The following is a 17738-nucleotide window of genomic DNA, read 5'->3' as shown; positions in this document are numbered from 1 at the left end:
TTATGAATCATGATGCATGTATGATTCATGGTACTACAATCTATTTAATTTTCAATTTAAGTTTTAACTTTGCATGTTGATAGTTGTAAGTACTAAGTAGATTTATGATTCATCATTCATTATTTCTGTGAGACTTCAGTTATCAGTTAAAGTACTTTGAAGTTCTAAATTTAATTTGTAAAAAGGACTCAAATTTGAAATTTTCCATGTAGTATATTGTATGATGTATCATGTATCATGTATGTTCTAGTAATAAGTGCAATGTGCATGGGCCATGGGCCATGGCACATGCAGCATGATGCATCTCGATATCTACTATAAATTACTAATAACTAATAAGATATCCTATATTTATTTATTTATTTATTTACTTACTTATTTATTTACTTATACGTTTCTTTAGGTACTTTAGGTACTCAATACTAAAATGTACCTGACGTTTCTGGCAACCATGGTTGGACAATACCTAAGAACCTCGCACAATCACATCAACATTGATTAGCTGATCTCCAAAGTCCTTGACCTATGTGAAATATGCATCCATGTTGTCCACTTTCATCTTGACATTGTCTAGCTGCCTGCGCAAATATAGATTGGCCAAATCGTCCCATGCAGCCTTGGCTGTCTTGCAAGACCAAATGTGAGGTATAACAACCCTCTTGCTAGACATTGCAATCAAGGCATGTGCCTATGCATCCCTGTGATGTGGGAGGCACTACGGCAATGGATCTAAAAGTGGCAGATGTAGCACGCCTTGTAGTGATGGAAGTGGCAGCATGTGCTTGTGCTTGAGAGACAGGTCTGGGCTCAGATCCAGTAACAATATACCTTTGTAAGACTAGAATATGTCCAATCATACAAATTTAGATTTTTCATGGTTCTAAAGTCCAAAAATCTACACAAAAAATAAAAGAGAAAACGAAAGAGAAGAAAAAAGAGGTAACAAAAGGGAGACATACTTAGTAAGCAAAGCAACACTTATGTCGTCATCAGTGCCCGGGTTTCTAAAGACCCGCGGAGTGTCTTTACTAAAATACGTCAAATAAACAAAAGAGAGAGAAAACAAGAAATAAAGAAGAAAGGAAGAAGGTGACTAAGCAAAATAAACAAGCAAATCAAAAAACAAAATCTTCCAAAAAACAGGAATAAAAACTCTCTCTCTCTCTCTCTCTCTCTCTCTCTCTCTCTCTCTCTCTCTTAAAACATAAAAAACTAAATGGATCCCTTACACTCATGTACGGCTTCCTACAAAGATGCAGAACTACATTCCTAACTTAGAAAGCACATGCATACTCAATCAAACTCTCTTTTGAAACTAAAAGAAATACGGGCTATTCAGCTCCCCGCTTTTTGTTGGATACCAACAAGTGGTGCACCATGTATGACCACATGGATTGGTCGTGCCATCAAGCTTGTTCCTTAGCGGACAGCATTCCAAGCAAATACCAATCCCCTGAAAAAGAAAGTGCCTTGCAAATGTCCGGTGAAAATGAGAGCAATGCTCTACAAATGTGAATGCGGAATGGGCTGCTCAACATTGAGCCAAATGCAGAAATCTGTCCCCAAAATCTGTCCTGCAAAGATTGACTGCAAAAAGTTGTAAATGTTTGTCGAAGAAAACTCTGGGCCAGCCTCAAATTGAAGAAATGTGTGCTCAAATCTCTCTGAAAATGAAATGCCCAATGCATTGGGACCAATGCACAAAAAGTGTGGGGGGGCAAAAATTCTGTAGGCAACAAATTTACAGATGTGCAGGAAATTAGGCTAAAGCCTCAATTTCAGAGAAAAGCCCTCCATACTTGAGTTCGAAAGAGAGCAATGCTCCCAATGCCAAATATAGTGCATTGCATTAGACGACAAATGTACCAAAAGCCCTAACTTGTGACAGATTTGACAGTCCCAAAGTCATCTCAGGTTGACTATCTTGCAAATACAGACTTCAAACAGCAAAACTAAGCAGAAAAAGATCTTGTAGTAGAGAATATCAACTGAAACAGATCAAAGCCTGGCAGAAGCTGGACTAATTGGATGCACTACAACCACAGCTACGCTGAAACGCGTTTCAGAGCCCAGCCAGGTCTGAAACGCCGTTTCAAGGAAGCCTGGATCCTGAAATGCGTTTCAGAGCCCAGCCAGGTCTGAAACGCCGTTTCAAGGAAGCCTGGATCCTGAAATGCGTTTCAGGATCTGAAACGTTTCAGGATCAGGATCTGGAACGTTTCAGGATCCTGAAACGTTTCAGATCCTGAAACGCATTTCAGGATCCAGGCTTCCTTGAAACGGCGTTTCAGACCTGGCTGGGCTCTGAAACGCGTTTCAGCGTAGCTGTGGTTGTAGTGCATCCAAGATCTGAAACGTTTCAGGACCCTGAAACAGCTGGCTGAAACATTTCAGCCAGCTTGAAACGCGTTTCAGGGCACAGAAACGGCCCTAGGGTCTCCAAATGTCGCGAAAATCCACAGCCAGCTCGATTTTGGTCATTTTGATTTTGATTTTGGCGTCTTGTGCAATGTTTCAATCCTAATAGGTAGGCTGTAGGCTGTAGCATTCTAAATGTGTGTGTTCTCATATTAAAACCCCCTTTTCTAAACCCTGCCCTCCCTTGCTGGCGTGGCGTTTCCCTGTTTCAGCCCTCCCACAAATCCTGAAACGTTTCTGTTTCAGCACTCCCAAAAATCCCGAAACATTTCCGTCTCTGTTCCCCGTTTCCGTTTCCCCTAACTATGGCTATAACACGAGCATAGTCGGCCAGTGAAAATAACAGTTCTGCATGGCTGTATGGACAGGTCATATGGAGGCAAAATTAGGTTGGGATAATGCAGAAGATGCTTGCACTTGTCTTCACAAAATTTCACTAGGTTTTGGCGATTAAATTAGAAAGAAAAAGCAGTTGCGGGAGTGTTTTACAACTCTAGAAGCAGGCACAAACCTATTGCATCTGTTCCAGCAGTCAATGAGCCAAGAAAAGTGACTGCAAATGCTGGCTGAAGGTCCAGAGCTGGCTGAAATGCAGGTCAAGTTTAAAAACGAGTTGGAAATTGCAAAAACAAGCTGAGAAGCAGGTCGAAATGTTGGCTAGAAGCTAAGCTAAGCTGATCTGAATGCGGGAACAACAAGACACCCACACATGGCATGGCATCAACATCGGATTACCCACACAGGGCCCCATCCCCTCTCAAGATCTCGACCAGCTCAGATAATATTCCAAGAATAGTGCACATGCTTCGGCAAGCACTTGGAGTGCAAGTTTCTTTGTCTTTTGCATGTTCAGGGCACAAAACTGCCTTGATTTGTCCTGGCAATTCTTTATTCAAATGGAAGCGAGATAATGCGACAGAATGGAGCTGAAGCATTCCTTAATGGAACCCTGGAGGAGGAGGTATACGTAGAGCAGCCACCGGGCCCCCGGCCGCCTCGCGATGGCGCCTTGCAGAGCCGCCCCTACCCCACCCGCCACCCACCTGGGCCCCGCCGTGACCCACCCCCCGCACGGCGGCGTGCCACCGCTCGCAACACCGCCCCGCCAACAGCAGCACGCCAGCCCATTAAAGGTCTGCAGGTTGAAGAAGGCGCTATACAAGCTAAAACAGGCCCCCAGAGCTTGGTACCAAAGGATTGATGTATTCTTTCAGAAGATAGGGCTAAGTCGGAGCCCTTCTGAGGCAAACCTCTACTTGTTCATTGAGAAGGGGTTGCGATTGGTACTCATCCTCTATGTTGATGATCTTATCTTGACAGGTGACCATGTTTCTCAGGTCAAGGAGCTACTCATGTCTGAGTTTGAGATGACTGACCTTGGGTTATTACACTACTTCCTTGGGATAGAAGTAAAGCAGGCCAAAGACAGGATCTTCATTTCACAGGAGAAATATTGCAGAGAACTTCTGAAGAGATTTCAGATGGAGGATTACAGAACAGCAGTAACTCCCATGGAGGTCGGGCTCAAGCTAAGTGTTCACGACACATCTCAGCCGGTCAATACTCCTTTGTACCGACGATTGGTAGGAAGTTTGCTTTACCTTACCAATACTCGACCTGATATTTGTTATGCAGTTGGGCTATTATGTCAGTTCTTTGCTTCTCCCAGGAAGAGTCATTGGGATGCAGGTTTACCAGTGCTGAGGTATCTAAAGGGTCCTTGCACCTACGGGATCACCTATACCAAAGGCATCGAACTTGGCGGGTTCTGTGACAGTGATTGGGCGGGTGATGCTGACACCAGGAGATCAACAACAGGGTATTGTTTTTTACTTGCATCTGGTGCCATCCCTTGGCTGAGTAAGAAGCAACCCACAGTGGCCCTTTCATCTACAGAGGCAGAGTACAGAGCCACGTTTACAGTAGCTTGTGAGACATTGTGGTTGAGGTGGATTCTAGAGGACATGGACGTGTGTCAGGAGGACGCAACAGTGTTGATGTGCGACAATCAGAGTTGCATAGCCATTGCCAAGAATCCAGTGTACCATGCGCGGACCAAGCACATCGAAGTTCATTACCACTTTGTTCGAGAGCTCATCATCGACGACGTGATCGAGCTTATGTACTACCCGACCGCCGACAACTTGTCCGACCTCTTCACGAAGGCACTTCCTCGAGAACAGATGGAGCACCTCATCAAACGAATGGGGATTGGCCCACAGTTGTGACATTGAGGGGAGGTGTTAGAAACTCACTGTGCCCACCTGTGAGCCCCCGATTTGAGGGGACAAGGGGCAATGAGAGGTAGGAGGGCTGGGGGGAGAGAGAGACTCAGGCCGGCATCATAGGCAACCAGCACACGGGCTGGTTGCAGTCTGCAACAGCAGGAATAAAGGGGCTCTAGGCCTCACACAGAGGCACCAGGAGCAGCATTGACTGGTCGCCCAGGGCGCCCTTAAATAAGGGCCTGTGGCTAGCTAAGTCGGCCCAACCAGGGCCACCGACCAGGGCCAACCCTGGTCGGTTTTCTAGGGCCCATGTGGTCTGCCACCAGATAGGGTACCGACCCTGCTGGTCGGTCAACTCAAGGGGCCTGGGCAGTGCCTATAAAAGGCCTACTCCTCCATTCATTCCAGCATCCAGTGCAAGACTGAAAGCCCCTCTCCAAGGCTATGTTCAGCACTCAGATCTGGAGCAGTTGGTGAGAGAGAGAGTCCATCAATATTCTCCAGCACTTTGCTGTGTTTTGTACTCCTCCCTTGGAGCTATTTTTCTGCCCACCATCTGGTGGATGAATATACTCTCTTTCTCTCTCCATCCATATTTATTTCTGAGAGAGTGTTTGTTGCATCTGTGATCATCTATCTGAGTTGAGTGTGTGTAAGAGTTGGAGAGATCTTGGGTGGAGGTTTGAGTGATTCATTCCCTCTTGTTTTCTAACATGAGCATCCATTTATACAAAGTCTTCGTGCTGAGTTTCTGTCGGCACTCCGGAGGTAAAGGGCACCCTCAGCCATGATGAAGGCTAGCACTAAAGGAGAAGGCTAATCAAAATGTAGTCCAAACTCTCTTCATTCAAGCTACAACTGCTTGTGAAGACCAAACGTTTTCATTTTATTCTGTCCCATACGAGCATCTAAATCTAGCTGATAGGGCAATGCACCACTTAAGATAGAAAGAATTATCGCAATACCAGCAGGCCGCAACACAGCTATACCTGCTGCTGCAGGAGCCATACCTCCTGTGGTACTTGCTGCTCCAATGCGTTGTCCTGTCCCAACCCCTTGGACCCTTTCCATGGGTTCATGGCTAAGCTCCAAACAGCCCCAAACACTGCCCTGACACTGTTGGGCACTGATGACGTCAGTGGGGATCATAGTAGCCAGTCCCTGCTATGCATGATGGAGTTTATGGTTTTCAACCATATGAGTGACTATCATGAGATTGAAACTGCACTATGTTGTGTTTTTAGAGGATGAGTTTGGGCACATTCTTGGATTCATCTAGATATTGTATTAGCAGACATGCAAATTCCACCTTGCGAAGTTTTCATCAGGTGCAGATGTCTACAACAGTGGTAGTACGGTAGCAGTAGGTATGGCGACTAGGCCAGCAGATTCAGGGCTCCTGCAGGGTGGCAGTAAGTCTGCTGGGTCAGGCCACGCCAGACTGCCACATGGCAAAGTCGGCTGGCAGTCTGCCAGGTCGGCCAATCTGTCAGTCCGGTCCACCAGATCAGATGGCCTAGTGACTTATAAAAGGCCCCCCTGGTGGGACTTTCAGCTGTTCAGACTGCAGACGTTTGGGCCTTCCAGAAGCTCATGCAGAGGCAGATCTACCCCAGCATAGCAGAGTCAGTGTGCGGAGCAAGGAGGGTGAACTGGAGGCCTCACGTAGAGCAGCTACTGAAGCCTGTGTGAAGCACCTTGTGATCTAGGATAGGTCTACAGCAAGAACTTGAGCAAACAGAGCCTGAGTTTTCATGCCCGACCTCAGCGTGCGTTTGCTCCAGGCATTGGTACAGATATGGCAGGTTCTGTACTTGGTTTTGACACGTCTCTCTCTCTCTCTCTCTCTCTCTCTCTCTCTCTCTCTCTCTCTCTATATATATATATATATAGACACACACACCCCCCACACACACACATAGGCATACACACACACATAGATACTTCCCAACAAAAGCCGGAAGAACGGAAACAAGATTGGCCACTGATACTGAACATGAAGGAAGAAAGTGCAAAAGTGAGAAAAATACACATTACCATTCTTCATCCTCCTCTTCTTAGGACTGTTCAAGGGTCAGCGGTGGCACAACAAGATCAAACACTTGACTACTAGGCACAATCATCATGATCATAAACCTCCGAAGCTCTTTTGGGTTGGATTCAGAGCATTGTGAGTGGAAACGTTCTGAATCGGCAAGATGAAGCCGCTCTTTGGTGGCAAGCCATTGAAGCACACAAAGAGGGAGCAAAAACATGGAAATTTTCAAAAGTATTTTCATCCGCATAGTTTTGAGCTCTGCTAAAGATTGAGATCTTTGATCGTTAAGCCACCACAAGGGCCAGCACGGAAGTATAAGGGTGAACACCATTCCATTCATGAGCAGGTGGATCTCTTCAATCCTACAGAATCGGATGCAATGATTCAACAAGCACCGAAAGTAACAGTTGACGCCACTAAACTATTTCTTATTTCAGCCTGTTTCAGCAGCATCTATATGGGATCTTCTTTGTTCATCTTCATGCTGTACATGTGAAACAGTCTTCAGTTAGATTGCTCCGCTATTGTGCATGGGTGCATGGTGAATTCTGTCGCAGGGACATGCTTGTGAAAGACAAGAAGAAAGACATGAAGCTCATTGCAAAGTAAGTCTCAACTTAGGATCTTACAGAGTGGAAGGCAAGCTAGTGAAACACCATGCTGGAGAGCTGCTGACCAAGCTCGGTGAGCTATGGCACATGAGGTTTGGGCCCCTCAATTGTTAGAATGAAAGGGATGTTTTTGAATAGAACCCCTAATCCAGTGGAATGATCTCAAATCCTCACTGTATCTCTCTAAAGATAGAAGCAGTCACTCACTGAAATGCCACACAGAAAGCACAGCATAGAAAGGAGAAGTAGAACTCATAATATATTCATCCACAACTGTGGGAAAACTGCTCAAGGATGAGCTGAATACATCTAGCCAGAGATGCTGGACAAAATAGCAATGAAGGATGATTGCTTCCTACCGAGAACTACAGAACAGATGGATACATCACAATCCTTTCAATATGTGGAGCCTTCAGAGGCTTCAGTGGCTGCTAGCAAGTATGTTGAGATAGGCATTAGGCAATGTGGACTGCTGAACCCTGCACCAAAATAGCCAACCCAGTCTGCACAACACCCAACTGGTGTCTGCAGGGACAGACCAGGTCTTGCTCCAAAAATACCTCACTGGTAACTGCCCCACTGCTCCTGTTTTGACTGGAACTGCCGCTGCTGAAGACAACTAATGGCAGGTCTCTAATAGGCCCTGGCAGTGCAGTTCAAGTGGTGCCCTCTGCAGGCAGACCTGCTGTCATCCATGCGGCTCTTTCTGCTCCGCTTTCAGACATAGACAGTCTCCACATAGTTGCAGACAGATGCGCAGTACCCTTCTCCATGTAATCCTAACTCACTGACCCCTTGTCCTCCTCATAGGGGGTGTCATTGGCACTTCTAACATTAACTACAAAGCTCAAAGCTTCTGAGAAGGTTGCAGATGGTCAAATGCCTTAAAAACAAGAAAATTGGAGGAATCCATGCAGGCTGAATTGATGCCATCTTGAAGAGCAACATTGTGATGTTTGTCGATCTATCAAGAATGTCACTGGATGCAAGTGTTCTTTGCATGACAAAACCCACTGCATAAATTAGTAAAAAGCCATGCTTATTTCCAAAGACTACTCAGAGGAAGACGGGAGACGTGCAAGAGCAGCAAAGCACAAGGTAGAGACAGTTGACTACTTTGAGACATTTCCACCCATAGCAGCGCACAACACCATCATAGTAGTGATTACCTGAACAGCCCAACATTCCCTCCAACGGATGTGAAGTACAGTATTTTGATGCTGACCAATGGACACAAGATATAAGAGAATAGGGAAGGATGTTGGAGGTGTGGATACTATCCAGTACAAACAACTAGCAGCCAGTCTTATTTTTGTATCACTACTACATTCCTTTATCACATGCATTGGCTACTCTTAGCCAGCTGATGGCCATCCTGTTGGAAAGGTCACCTCCCCATCTGTAAGCCCCCAAATGAGGACAGCGTGGGGGAGGGAGACCTAGGGCAGAAGATGCCCAAAGAAGAAAGAGAGAGGGGGCTGCCACATGGGCAGCACCTCACAAGAGAAGAAGGCTGCAAAGGACACAAGATATAAGAGAATAGGGAATACAGTATATAAGAAGGCTGCAAAGGACACAAGATATAAGAGATACAGTATTTTGATGCTGACCAATGGACACAAGATATAAGAGAATAGGGAAGGATGTTGGAGGTGTGGATACTATCCAGTACAAACAACTAGCAGCCAGTCTTATTTTTGTATCACTACTACATTCCTTTATCACATGCATTGGCTACTCTTAGCCAGCTGATGGCCATCCTGTTGGAAAGGTCACCTCCCCATCTGTAAGCCCCTAAATGAGGAGAGCGTGGGGGAGGGAGACCTAGGGCAGAAGATGCCCAGAGAAGAAAGAGAGAGGGGGCTGCCACATGGGCAGCACCTCACAAGAGAAGACAAAGAACGGAACCTGTGGAAGGAGCAGAAAGCGGGGACAGCAAGCCCTAGATCTGATCTGGCAGGGCGCGATGACATCAGCAGTGTACGGCGCAGGACACGTGGCTGGGAAGAGGACCTGGCAGAGGCGCAGATATGGCAGGATGTGCAGGCCCAGATCTGCAGCAGGAACTGTGGCTGTCAGTGGGCAGGAGGCAGGCCTTTTATAGGCTGGAGACCTGCCTTGAAAGGAGGGCCAGAGGACCCTGAAAGTGTGGGCCAAAAGCCCTGGGGGGTGTACCCTTTTAGGTCCACAGACTGGTCGGCCAGTCTGTAACAGGCTGGTCGGTTTTTTACCAGCCCCCTTGGGGCCTATATAAAGAGGCCATTTGAGCCTCATTTGACATCACTTGGAGCAGCACATGTACCAGCAGAAAGGAGCAGCAGGAAGCTTGTCTTGGGCCTCATCACTGGAGGAGAAGAGGGCATACAGTAGCTGCAGACTTAGCTGAGGGTGCTGCCCACCTAGGCTGGTGCAAAGACAGCAAGGTGGAAGGGATCTAGACGGAAAGTCTACTTACGCTCGAGGTGGAGCACGCGGGCTCAAGTCTAGAGATAGCCAGCAGATAGGAGAAGAACCTTGTGGTAAGATCAGAGGACCACACCATTGGTGGGACTCTGGATCTGTCTATTTTGTATTGTGTCCATATTTGTGGACGGAAATATATATTTTTGGTGGTTTCTCTCTCTGGATGGTTCATTGTCTATTGATGAGTCTGCACACCTATTGTATGCACATAAGTAAAGAAGGTTGTGATTCCACACCCACACCGCACACTGTGTGAGCTCCTGGGCATTACTATAAGTCTTCCGCTGCGTGAACCCTCTGTTGGGTCTTTTCTAACATGGTATCAGAGCCCAAGTAGGAGGCTCACATGTGTGGGAGCCTGAAGGCAGGGACCTTGCTGAAGGACGACCCTAATTCAGAAGCTCTAGGGAATCGACTTCCACAATTGGAGGATTGTGCCCTTGCGAGAAGGAGGGTGACTCAGGTTCAGTCAGGTGCGTTCAGAATTCTGGTTTACTGAAATTGAGTTTGGTTGACTTTGCTGTATGGTATAAACAGCAGAGATGTCGACCTCTACAGCCTCTTCAGCCCCTGCTTTCCCTTCCTCCTCCCCCAGTTTTCTCTCTTTCACTATCCCTAATTTTGGAGAGTCGGGGAACCTGGACGGGACTAATTACCCGATCTGGAAAGTGAAGATCCGGAGTCATTTAGTGGCTCGGAAGTTGTGGAAGCTGACCACGAGAGAGGAGTCAAAGCCGGAGGACATGGTGGACAGTAAAGGGGAGGTACTCATGGCAGTAGACAGAGAGGAGCTTGAAGCCTGGGAAGAAAGAGATGCCCATGCCCCGGCAATAATCATAGGGACTATGGCGGACTCTGTTCTTCCGCATATCCAACTGGCCGAGACGTCAGTAGAGGCGTGGGCCACACTGAAAGATCTGTACGAGATAGACAATACCTCCCGGATCGTGCTTCTTCAACATCAACTCTACAATCTTGATATGGAAGAAGGAGATACGGTACATAGCCATTTGACGAAGGTCAAGGTGGTTCGGGATCAGTTGGCAGCAATTGGTCAGAAGACAGACTCATGCCATCTGGCCCTGATGGTACTAAGGAGATTGCCTCGGAGTTTCAAAAGCTTTGTTACGGCTGTGACAGCAGGACAGAGACCAAACCTCTGACGTTTGAGGAGTTGTGTCCATTACTGCTACACGAGGAAGCTCGGGAGAAGCTCTACAACGAGGACAAAGACGACAAGGCGATGCTGGCAAAGCATTCTGCTGGCAAAGGAAAGGGCAAGCCTAACGGTGACAAGTCCAGTAAAGACGACTCTGACGACAAGGGGACTTCGAAGAGGAAGCAAAAGAAGAAGTGTTTCTATTGTGATACGCCCAGACATTTTGCAAAGGACTGCAGAAAGAAAAAGGCGGATCTGAAAAACAAACAGGAGTCTGACTCAGATTCAGAGGGAAATACCAAAGCAAATGTGGTAATCGAAGAGTTGTTCCTGGTGACATCACCGAGTGTTACCGAGGTCAGATATGTTGATCCAAAAATCACAGTAAGGATGTTTGACATAGAGATGTGGGTCGACGAGGAGTTAGATGCTTTTGTGAAGGTGAAGGACAGCATGGAGCGCTTGGTACCTTCCAGGTGTGTGGCTGTTGACACTGACACGAGGGTGGATTCCATGGAAAGCCCTGGGGTCTCATGGTCAGATGGATGCTGGAGTTCAGAAGGGGACAATACACGATTACACAAGCGCTTGGTGGGTGCCTCAATGAGAGTTTGCTTTCAGAGCGAACATTCAGGCAGTACAAGAGTCTGGTATGTATTTGATATTCTGCATTTGAGCCTTTATAGCATGCTGTGGAGAGACTTTGCTCTTCATTTGTCTCAGGTGATAAGAGATTGGAAGGAATTGGCCTTCTTCGAAGGCAGAAGGGGAAGTATTGGTGCTTCTTCAAATCTCGGACGCAGATTGCTAGAAGGTGATGGACAAAGAGTACTGAAGCCAGAAGAGTACCTGCTTGAGAACTCAGCAAGAGTTCATGGTCCAGGTTATCTGGAAATATTCATTTGTTGCAGACCTTTCCAAAGGAAGGACGGGTTGAAACAAACCCTCAGAGCATGGTGCCTGGAAGACTCCAGGTTGTTCACTCATAATGAGGGGGACGACTAGAAGATCGTGACGGCTGGATTGCTCAAGTTCAGAGGCGGGGACGTGACTGAAGGAGGTGGTACCAGGAGGTGCTACCAGAGATGGACTTGTGTACCAGGATGGTGTGCGGAAGCGGAACCGGACCTGGTGGAGCAAGAGCCACTGGATGAAAAGCCAGGAAAAGATTTCGACACTGAAAGGTTCCAGAGAACTACGACAAGGGAGTTACTGGAGCATTTTCATCGACGTGTTGGCATTGGGCCGAGATGTGTCAGTGAGAGGGGGTGTTGGAAAGGTCACCTCCCCATCTGTAAGCCCCCAAATGAGGAGAGCGTGGGGGAGGGAGACCTAGGGCAGAAGATGCCCAGAGAAGAAAGAGAGAGGGGGCTGCCACATGGGCAGCACCTCACAAGAGAAGAGCTCCAAAGGACGGAACCTGTGGAAGGAGCAGAAGGCGGGGACAGCAAGCCCTAGATCTGATCTGGCAGGGCGCGATGACATCAGCAGTGTACGGCGCAGGACACGTGGCTGGGAAGAGGACCTGGCAGAGGCGCAGATATGGCAGGATGTGCAGGCCCAGATCTGCAGCAGGAACTGTGGCTGTCAGTGGGCAGGAGGCAGGCCTTTTATAGGCTGGAGACCTGCCTTGAAAGGAGGGCCAGAGGACCCTGAAAGTGTGGGCCAAAAGCCCTGGGGGGTGTGCCCTTTTAGGTCCACAGACTGGTCGGCCAGTCTGTAACAGGCTGGTCGGTTTTTTACCAGCCCCCTTGGGGCCTATATAAAGAGGCCATTTGAGCCTCATTTGACATCACTTGGAGCAGCACATGTACCAGCAGAAAGGAGCAGCAGGAAGCTTGTCTTGGGCCTCATCACTGGAGGAGAAGAGGGCATACAGTAGCTGCAGACTTAGCTGAGGGTGCTGCCCACCTAGGCTGGTGCAAAGACAGCAAGGTGGAAGGGATCTAGACGGAAAGTCTACTTACGCTCGAGGTGGAGCACGCGGGCTCAAGTCTAGAGATAGCCAGCAGATAGGAGAAGGACCTTGTGGTAAGATCAGAGGACCACACCATTGGTGGGACTCTGGATCTGTCTATTTTGTATTGTGTCCATATTTGTGGACGGAAATATATATTTTTGGTGGTTTCTCTCTCTGGATGGTTCATTGTCTATTGATGAGTCTGCACACCTATTGTATGCACATAAGTAAAGAAGTTTGCGATTCCACACCCACACCGCACACTGTGTGAGCTCCTGGGCATTACTATAAGTCTTCCGCTGTGTGAACCCTTTGTTGGGTCTTTTCTAACACATCCCAAGGCCATTTATTGGAAAACTGTCTAGAGAATACTGAGATATCTGAAGGGAACAATGCATATTATGAAAAGGACAGACGACCAGACTCGCAAGACTATATTGACTTGACGTGTCTAGAGGTCAAAGACATCCACCACTACTTATTTTAACACTTGGGATAGGCTCACCAAGTCATCCCGAACGGCACAATGTTCCTCTCCATTGCTATAATATCAACCTCAGCATATTAAGCATGCTTATTATCCCCCTTAACATCACAAATCGTTATTAATCCCGTTAATATCCCCCAAAAGAACTTTTCTATTAAAACATTAAGAGCAGAACCTTTAAACATGCAAGATTCATTCCTGAAATCATGGGTCCCTTAACTATTCCCATATATGTTCTTGACTTCTACTTGGGCTAGAAAAGAGGCAAAGCACTGGTACATACTCCTTTCCTTAAAACTCGACAGATAATAATAAGTTTCCTGCTCTGGATTCCCCGCAAGGAGTGTCCTTACCTCATGGTCTCTAGCCCTGCCTTCCCGCTTGAAAAAGCCACCGCTGCATCAATGTACCATGAATAAGCCCCAATGTAAGATATTTTTGAACGAAAGAAATTGTGCTGTTTTCATCTGATATAGTATTAAAAGAGGAAGCGTAGTCACCTCGTTCGACCAGCAGCTGAAAAGCGTTCTTGGTAATGTACAGAGAGAGGAATGAAATCCGTGGGTTCCCTTACATCCTCAGCAGCACACGCAGTAGCATAGAGTATCTATTTAAAAGAACGCATAAATTAGCGATGATGAGGCTTGCAAGAGATATATACATCCGTATTGCCAGCTGTGCTCGTCAAACGATACGCGTATTCTGGAAGTGCAGCGTCTCTTCTCACAAAGGAAGCGTCTTCACAGCAAATTCGCACATTTAAGGAAAGTAACGTACGGTCTCCCCATCGGTGACCATAACAGACCCGCTAGCTTGCCTTCCAATAGCACCAGTCTCCAACGTTATCTGTTGCAGAGATACATGAGCCATAGAGCCAGAATCGAAAACCCCAAAAAAAAAAAGAGGAAGGGAAGGAACAATCGTTACTTGTCTATTTCCATAAGGAATGGCAACGGAAACCGGGTGTAGAAGGGGACCATCCAGACTCTTGGACTGCGGAATATGTGGTGGCACATCAGAAGCAGGCAGCGGAAGAGGTGGAGGGTGCTTAGTATCGGCAGAGAGCTTGATTGTGGCGGTACCAATGCTATCTGCGTCGTGAGACTTGAGGCCATGTTCCTTCCCATGGATAACAAGACAACGAGGGGAAGAGCACGAGGAGCGGGACGGGGGCGCAGGGAGTGCCAAGCGCCATAGCCCTTCTTGCCACCTTGCGCCTACGATCATCCTGCCTCTTCCTACTGCTAAGCTAAGCAAGCAAACTAAAGCTACAGTCTCTCAGCTTGTGCTGTGCTGCTCTGCGGCTTCCGAAGCTGTCCCCTTTCACTACCAGCAGCTCTCATTCACCTAGTCCCTCTACCCCACAAATGCAAACATCCTAGACCCATACCGCTATATCCTTTGTAGTGCCAATTCCACTTGCCTCTAAACATCTCAAACGTTTAAAGGAAGCCCCTAAAATAAAAACCATTTAAAGGAAGAGCGTAGTGGATACACCAAATAAAATCCCACAAAATAATCTCTCGCATTGTCAAATTGTCTATTCAATATCATACAACATGTAAGGAAATCCCTAACTAAGTATAGCCATAAGTGAAGGATGAACCCATACTCATCTCCTAGTCCATTTGGTGCCCAAGGTGCAGTCTATCCCTTTTTATGCATAATCTCCCATAATGGCACGAGTTGTTGATGCCTCTACCATCCAAACTATGTCTCCCTGATCTCTAAAAATAAAAAACAAAGCAACACTAAGACATGGTATTGTGTTTCTCCTAGATACAAATGTAGTAATATTAAGAAAATCATACACTGTAAATAAATGTAGATTTAATCTCCATAAAGTAGGTTTCAATCAACCAATTATTATTCTTTCCCCTTGTGAGATTGTGGGTTTGTTAGCTTATATATTTAGTCTAAATCCTTGTGAATTAAATACTTTATGTTTTGAAGCTCCCCGTGATTCACATGTGGAATGGAAAATATGCTAAGAATATCCAATGGTCTCCATTCTAGTTTAAATTTTAAATTCTCATTTCCCCTAAAAAGGCAAAATCAAAACATACAGCATGTCAATTGGTGTCATCTTTAACAAATACATTTGTAGGGCGAACCAGCAATTATGACAATGCCTTAAATACTAACAGATTTTCCCCAATAAGCTCAAACCATTTTGCTACTTATAGTAGAGGAGGAGGAGAAGAAGTTGAGAGTAGTTTAAACATTGAAATTGATCCCAACCTAAGTACGCATATCAGCTTGGTCATATTTATCACTTTGAAATTTGAGAGAATGATAAAAATAATGAGGATTTTCCTCTTGTGTTGTAGGATTTGCTTTAATCAATCACTCAAGGCTTTTATATTAAGATAGGAAATCACCTATAAAGCTAATTGCCTTCTTGATAATTGTCCTTTAAGTGGGAGGTTGTGGTTTTAAAGGCCCTGGTGCCTAGGTAACCCCGATTATACACATATCCATATACTCAAACATATAAATAAGAGCATACATAAGATTAGGGTGATCTTGCACCCACCAAACTACTGGCTCCCATTTTGCTACTTCTCTTCCTTCTCATACGTTTCCATTGTGCGCTCACACTATAAACAAAGTCATTGAAAAGAGATAATGTCTTCACAAAGTGTGGATGACTTTAGAGGAGGATTAGGATCATCTTGGGATGTTGAACTCAAGGTAGAAGAGGAGTCCATAGATAGGGATCCCTCCTATAATTTTGGCATGTTTGCTTACACATGCGTAGCACAATAAGAGCTACAATAGAGTTATGGGAGGCTTCCCTTTATATGAATTATTGATCCTATATTTACCAAGGAATGTAAAAGGAAATTTAAAGTTTGAAAATGAAGTTCAGTACTAGAAATTCACTTTGTATGAGACTATTTAACTTAGGGGACAAGAGGAGTCAATGGTGGATAGGGAGCTCTCTTATATTTTTGACACATTGCTTGCATAGGTGTAGGGCTATAAGAGGTGCAATCTGGCTCTAGATATCTTATTAGTTCTATCCTTGTCAATGAATGTAGAGGGGAATTTAAAGCTTGTAAGACGAGGTAAGTTAAGTTTATTAATTCAATTTGTTGCATAGATCGTTAGTAAAAGAGCAAAAGAATTTCAACGCATGATGAAGCATAAATTGTCATCCATGGTCACAACCTATGTGATTCCACGAGATTACAATTCCATGCATGTACTAATGTACTAATTTACGTGTCACAAATAACTCATTCATATCTAGTATAATTCTCTCATTGATTGACTATGCAACCATGTGTTGTGCCTACAAGCCATAAAACATCATTTCCAAATGTCTCACGCCATCAAGGCCACCTCTTTCATCTCATGAAGCCCTCAATGAGCGCATTACTTTGTATAACAACATTGTGTTAAAGAGTGGATTTTCTATTCCATGTTCTTTTACAACCAATGGGACATGTCCAAAAAGTATATGTTGTAAGTATTGCACAATTCCAAATATAAACATTGTCTAGAATTCCCCCCTACCCAGCAAAAAAAAAAGTAAAACTTTTTACATGAAACACAAGTACCTCACGTACTTTGCAATGAGTAAAATGGCACTCTCCCCAATTGAAAATCGTATGTATCATGTAGTAATTCTCTAACTTCTATATCATGTAGTAAAACTTTTTGCATACAACACAAGTATATCTTGCACCTTGCAATGAGTGAAATGGCACTCTCCTCGACCGTCAATCGTATATATCATGTAATAATTGTTCATCTTCTAGACATATCAACAATTTGTGAAGGCATTTTGATTCAATTAAAATTTCCTATCCTGATTGAGATAAAATGCTTAAGATACTAATCTTTATGTAACTTAGTAAAATAAATAAATACTCCACCCCAACACTTGCTAGCTAAGGTCCTAAGGTTGTGTGATAGAAACTATCTTTCCTTCATGACTCCCGTGGTGGGCTCTTACCCACCCTTGTATTGTTAGCTAATCTCTAAAAGTGGCTTGATAAAAACTATCTTGTTGCTTGCTGGGCGCTTATGCATAGACCTTAAGTTGCTTGAAATATTAGAATCAAAAGAATGGTTGTTGCAATATGAGATTTGATTGCATGTTTGTATATCATGGTATTTGCCCAATCTTTTAATCTCTCTTCCTTGGGACTCATGGAATGATGAGGATATTCTTGTGTGGATCAAGAGACGGGATGTGAAATAGGCATGAATTGACTCTTGCATCACTGCATCATTAAAGTCTTCTTCATTTACTACATGCTCTACTTCATTTCTACTTTGCATATAGTTTAATATTCTTATAGTAGCACATGTGTTTACAATTCATTTTTAGCTAGGATGTACTCCTATATATCTCAAAATTAG

The 17738-nt window shown here is 45.2% G+C and overlaps 1 protein-coding gene across 1 annotated transcript in view; it reads right to left on the bottom strand.

Moving 5' to 3' along the window:
• The window catches only part of LOC147883734 (putative polyribonucleotide nucleotidyltransferase 1, chloroplastic), a 114855-nt gene extending 100167 nt beyond the window's left edge, over positions 1-14688 (bottom strand). The window contains exons 1-4 of the mRNA XM_087398392.1: positions 14292-14688; positions 14142-14210; positions 13865-13971; positions 13718-13760 (exon numbers count right to left, since the gene is read on the bottom strand). Of these exons, the coding sequence (XP_087254518.1) occupies positions 13718-13760; positions 13865-13971; positions 14142-14210; positions 14292-14591 (519 nt within the window). The 5' untranslated portion in view covers positions 14592-14688. The remainder of the gene's footprint in view (positions 1-13717; positions 13761-13864; positions 13972-14141; positions 14211-14291) is intronic.
• Positions 14689-17738: the final 3050 nt, after the last annotated feature.

The sequence above is a fragment of the Dipteris shenzhenensis genome, chromosome 27 (genome assembly GCF_047967505.1).
Source record: "Dipteris shenzhenensis isolate YYH24624 ecotype China chromosome 27, Dip_SZ_1.0, whole genome shotgun sequence".
In the NCBI taxonomy this organism is placed as follows: Eukaryota; Viridiplantae; Streptophyta; class Polypodiopsida; order Gleicheniales; family Dipteridaceae; genus Dipteris; species Dipteris shenzhenensis.
This window is presented reverse-complemented; position numbering and strand designations above follow the sequence as displayed.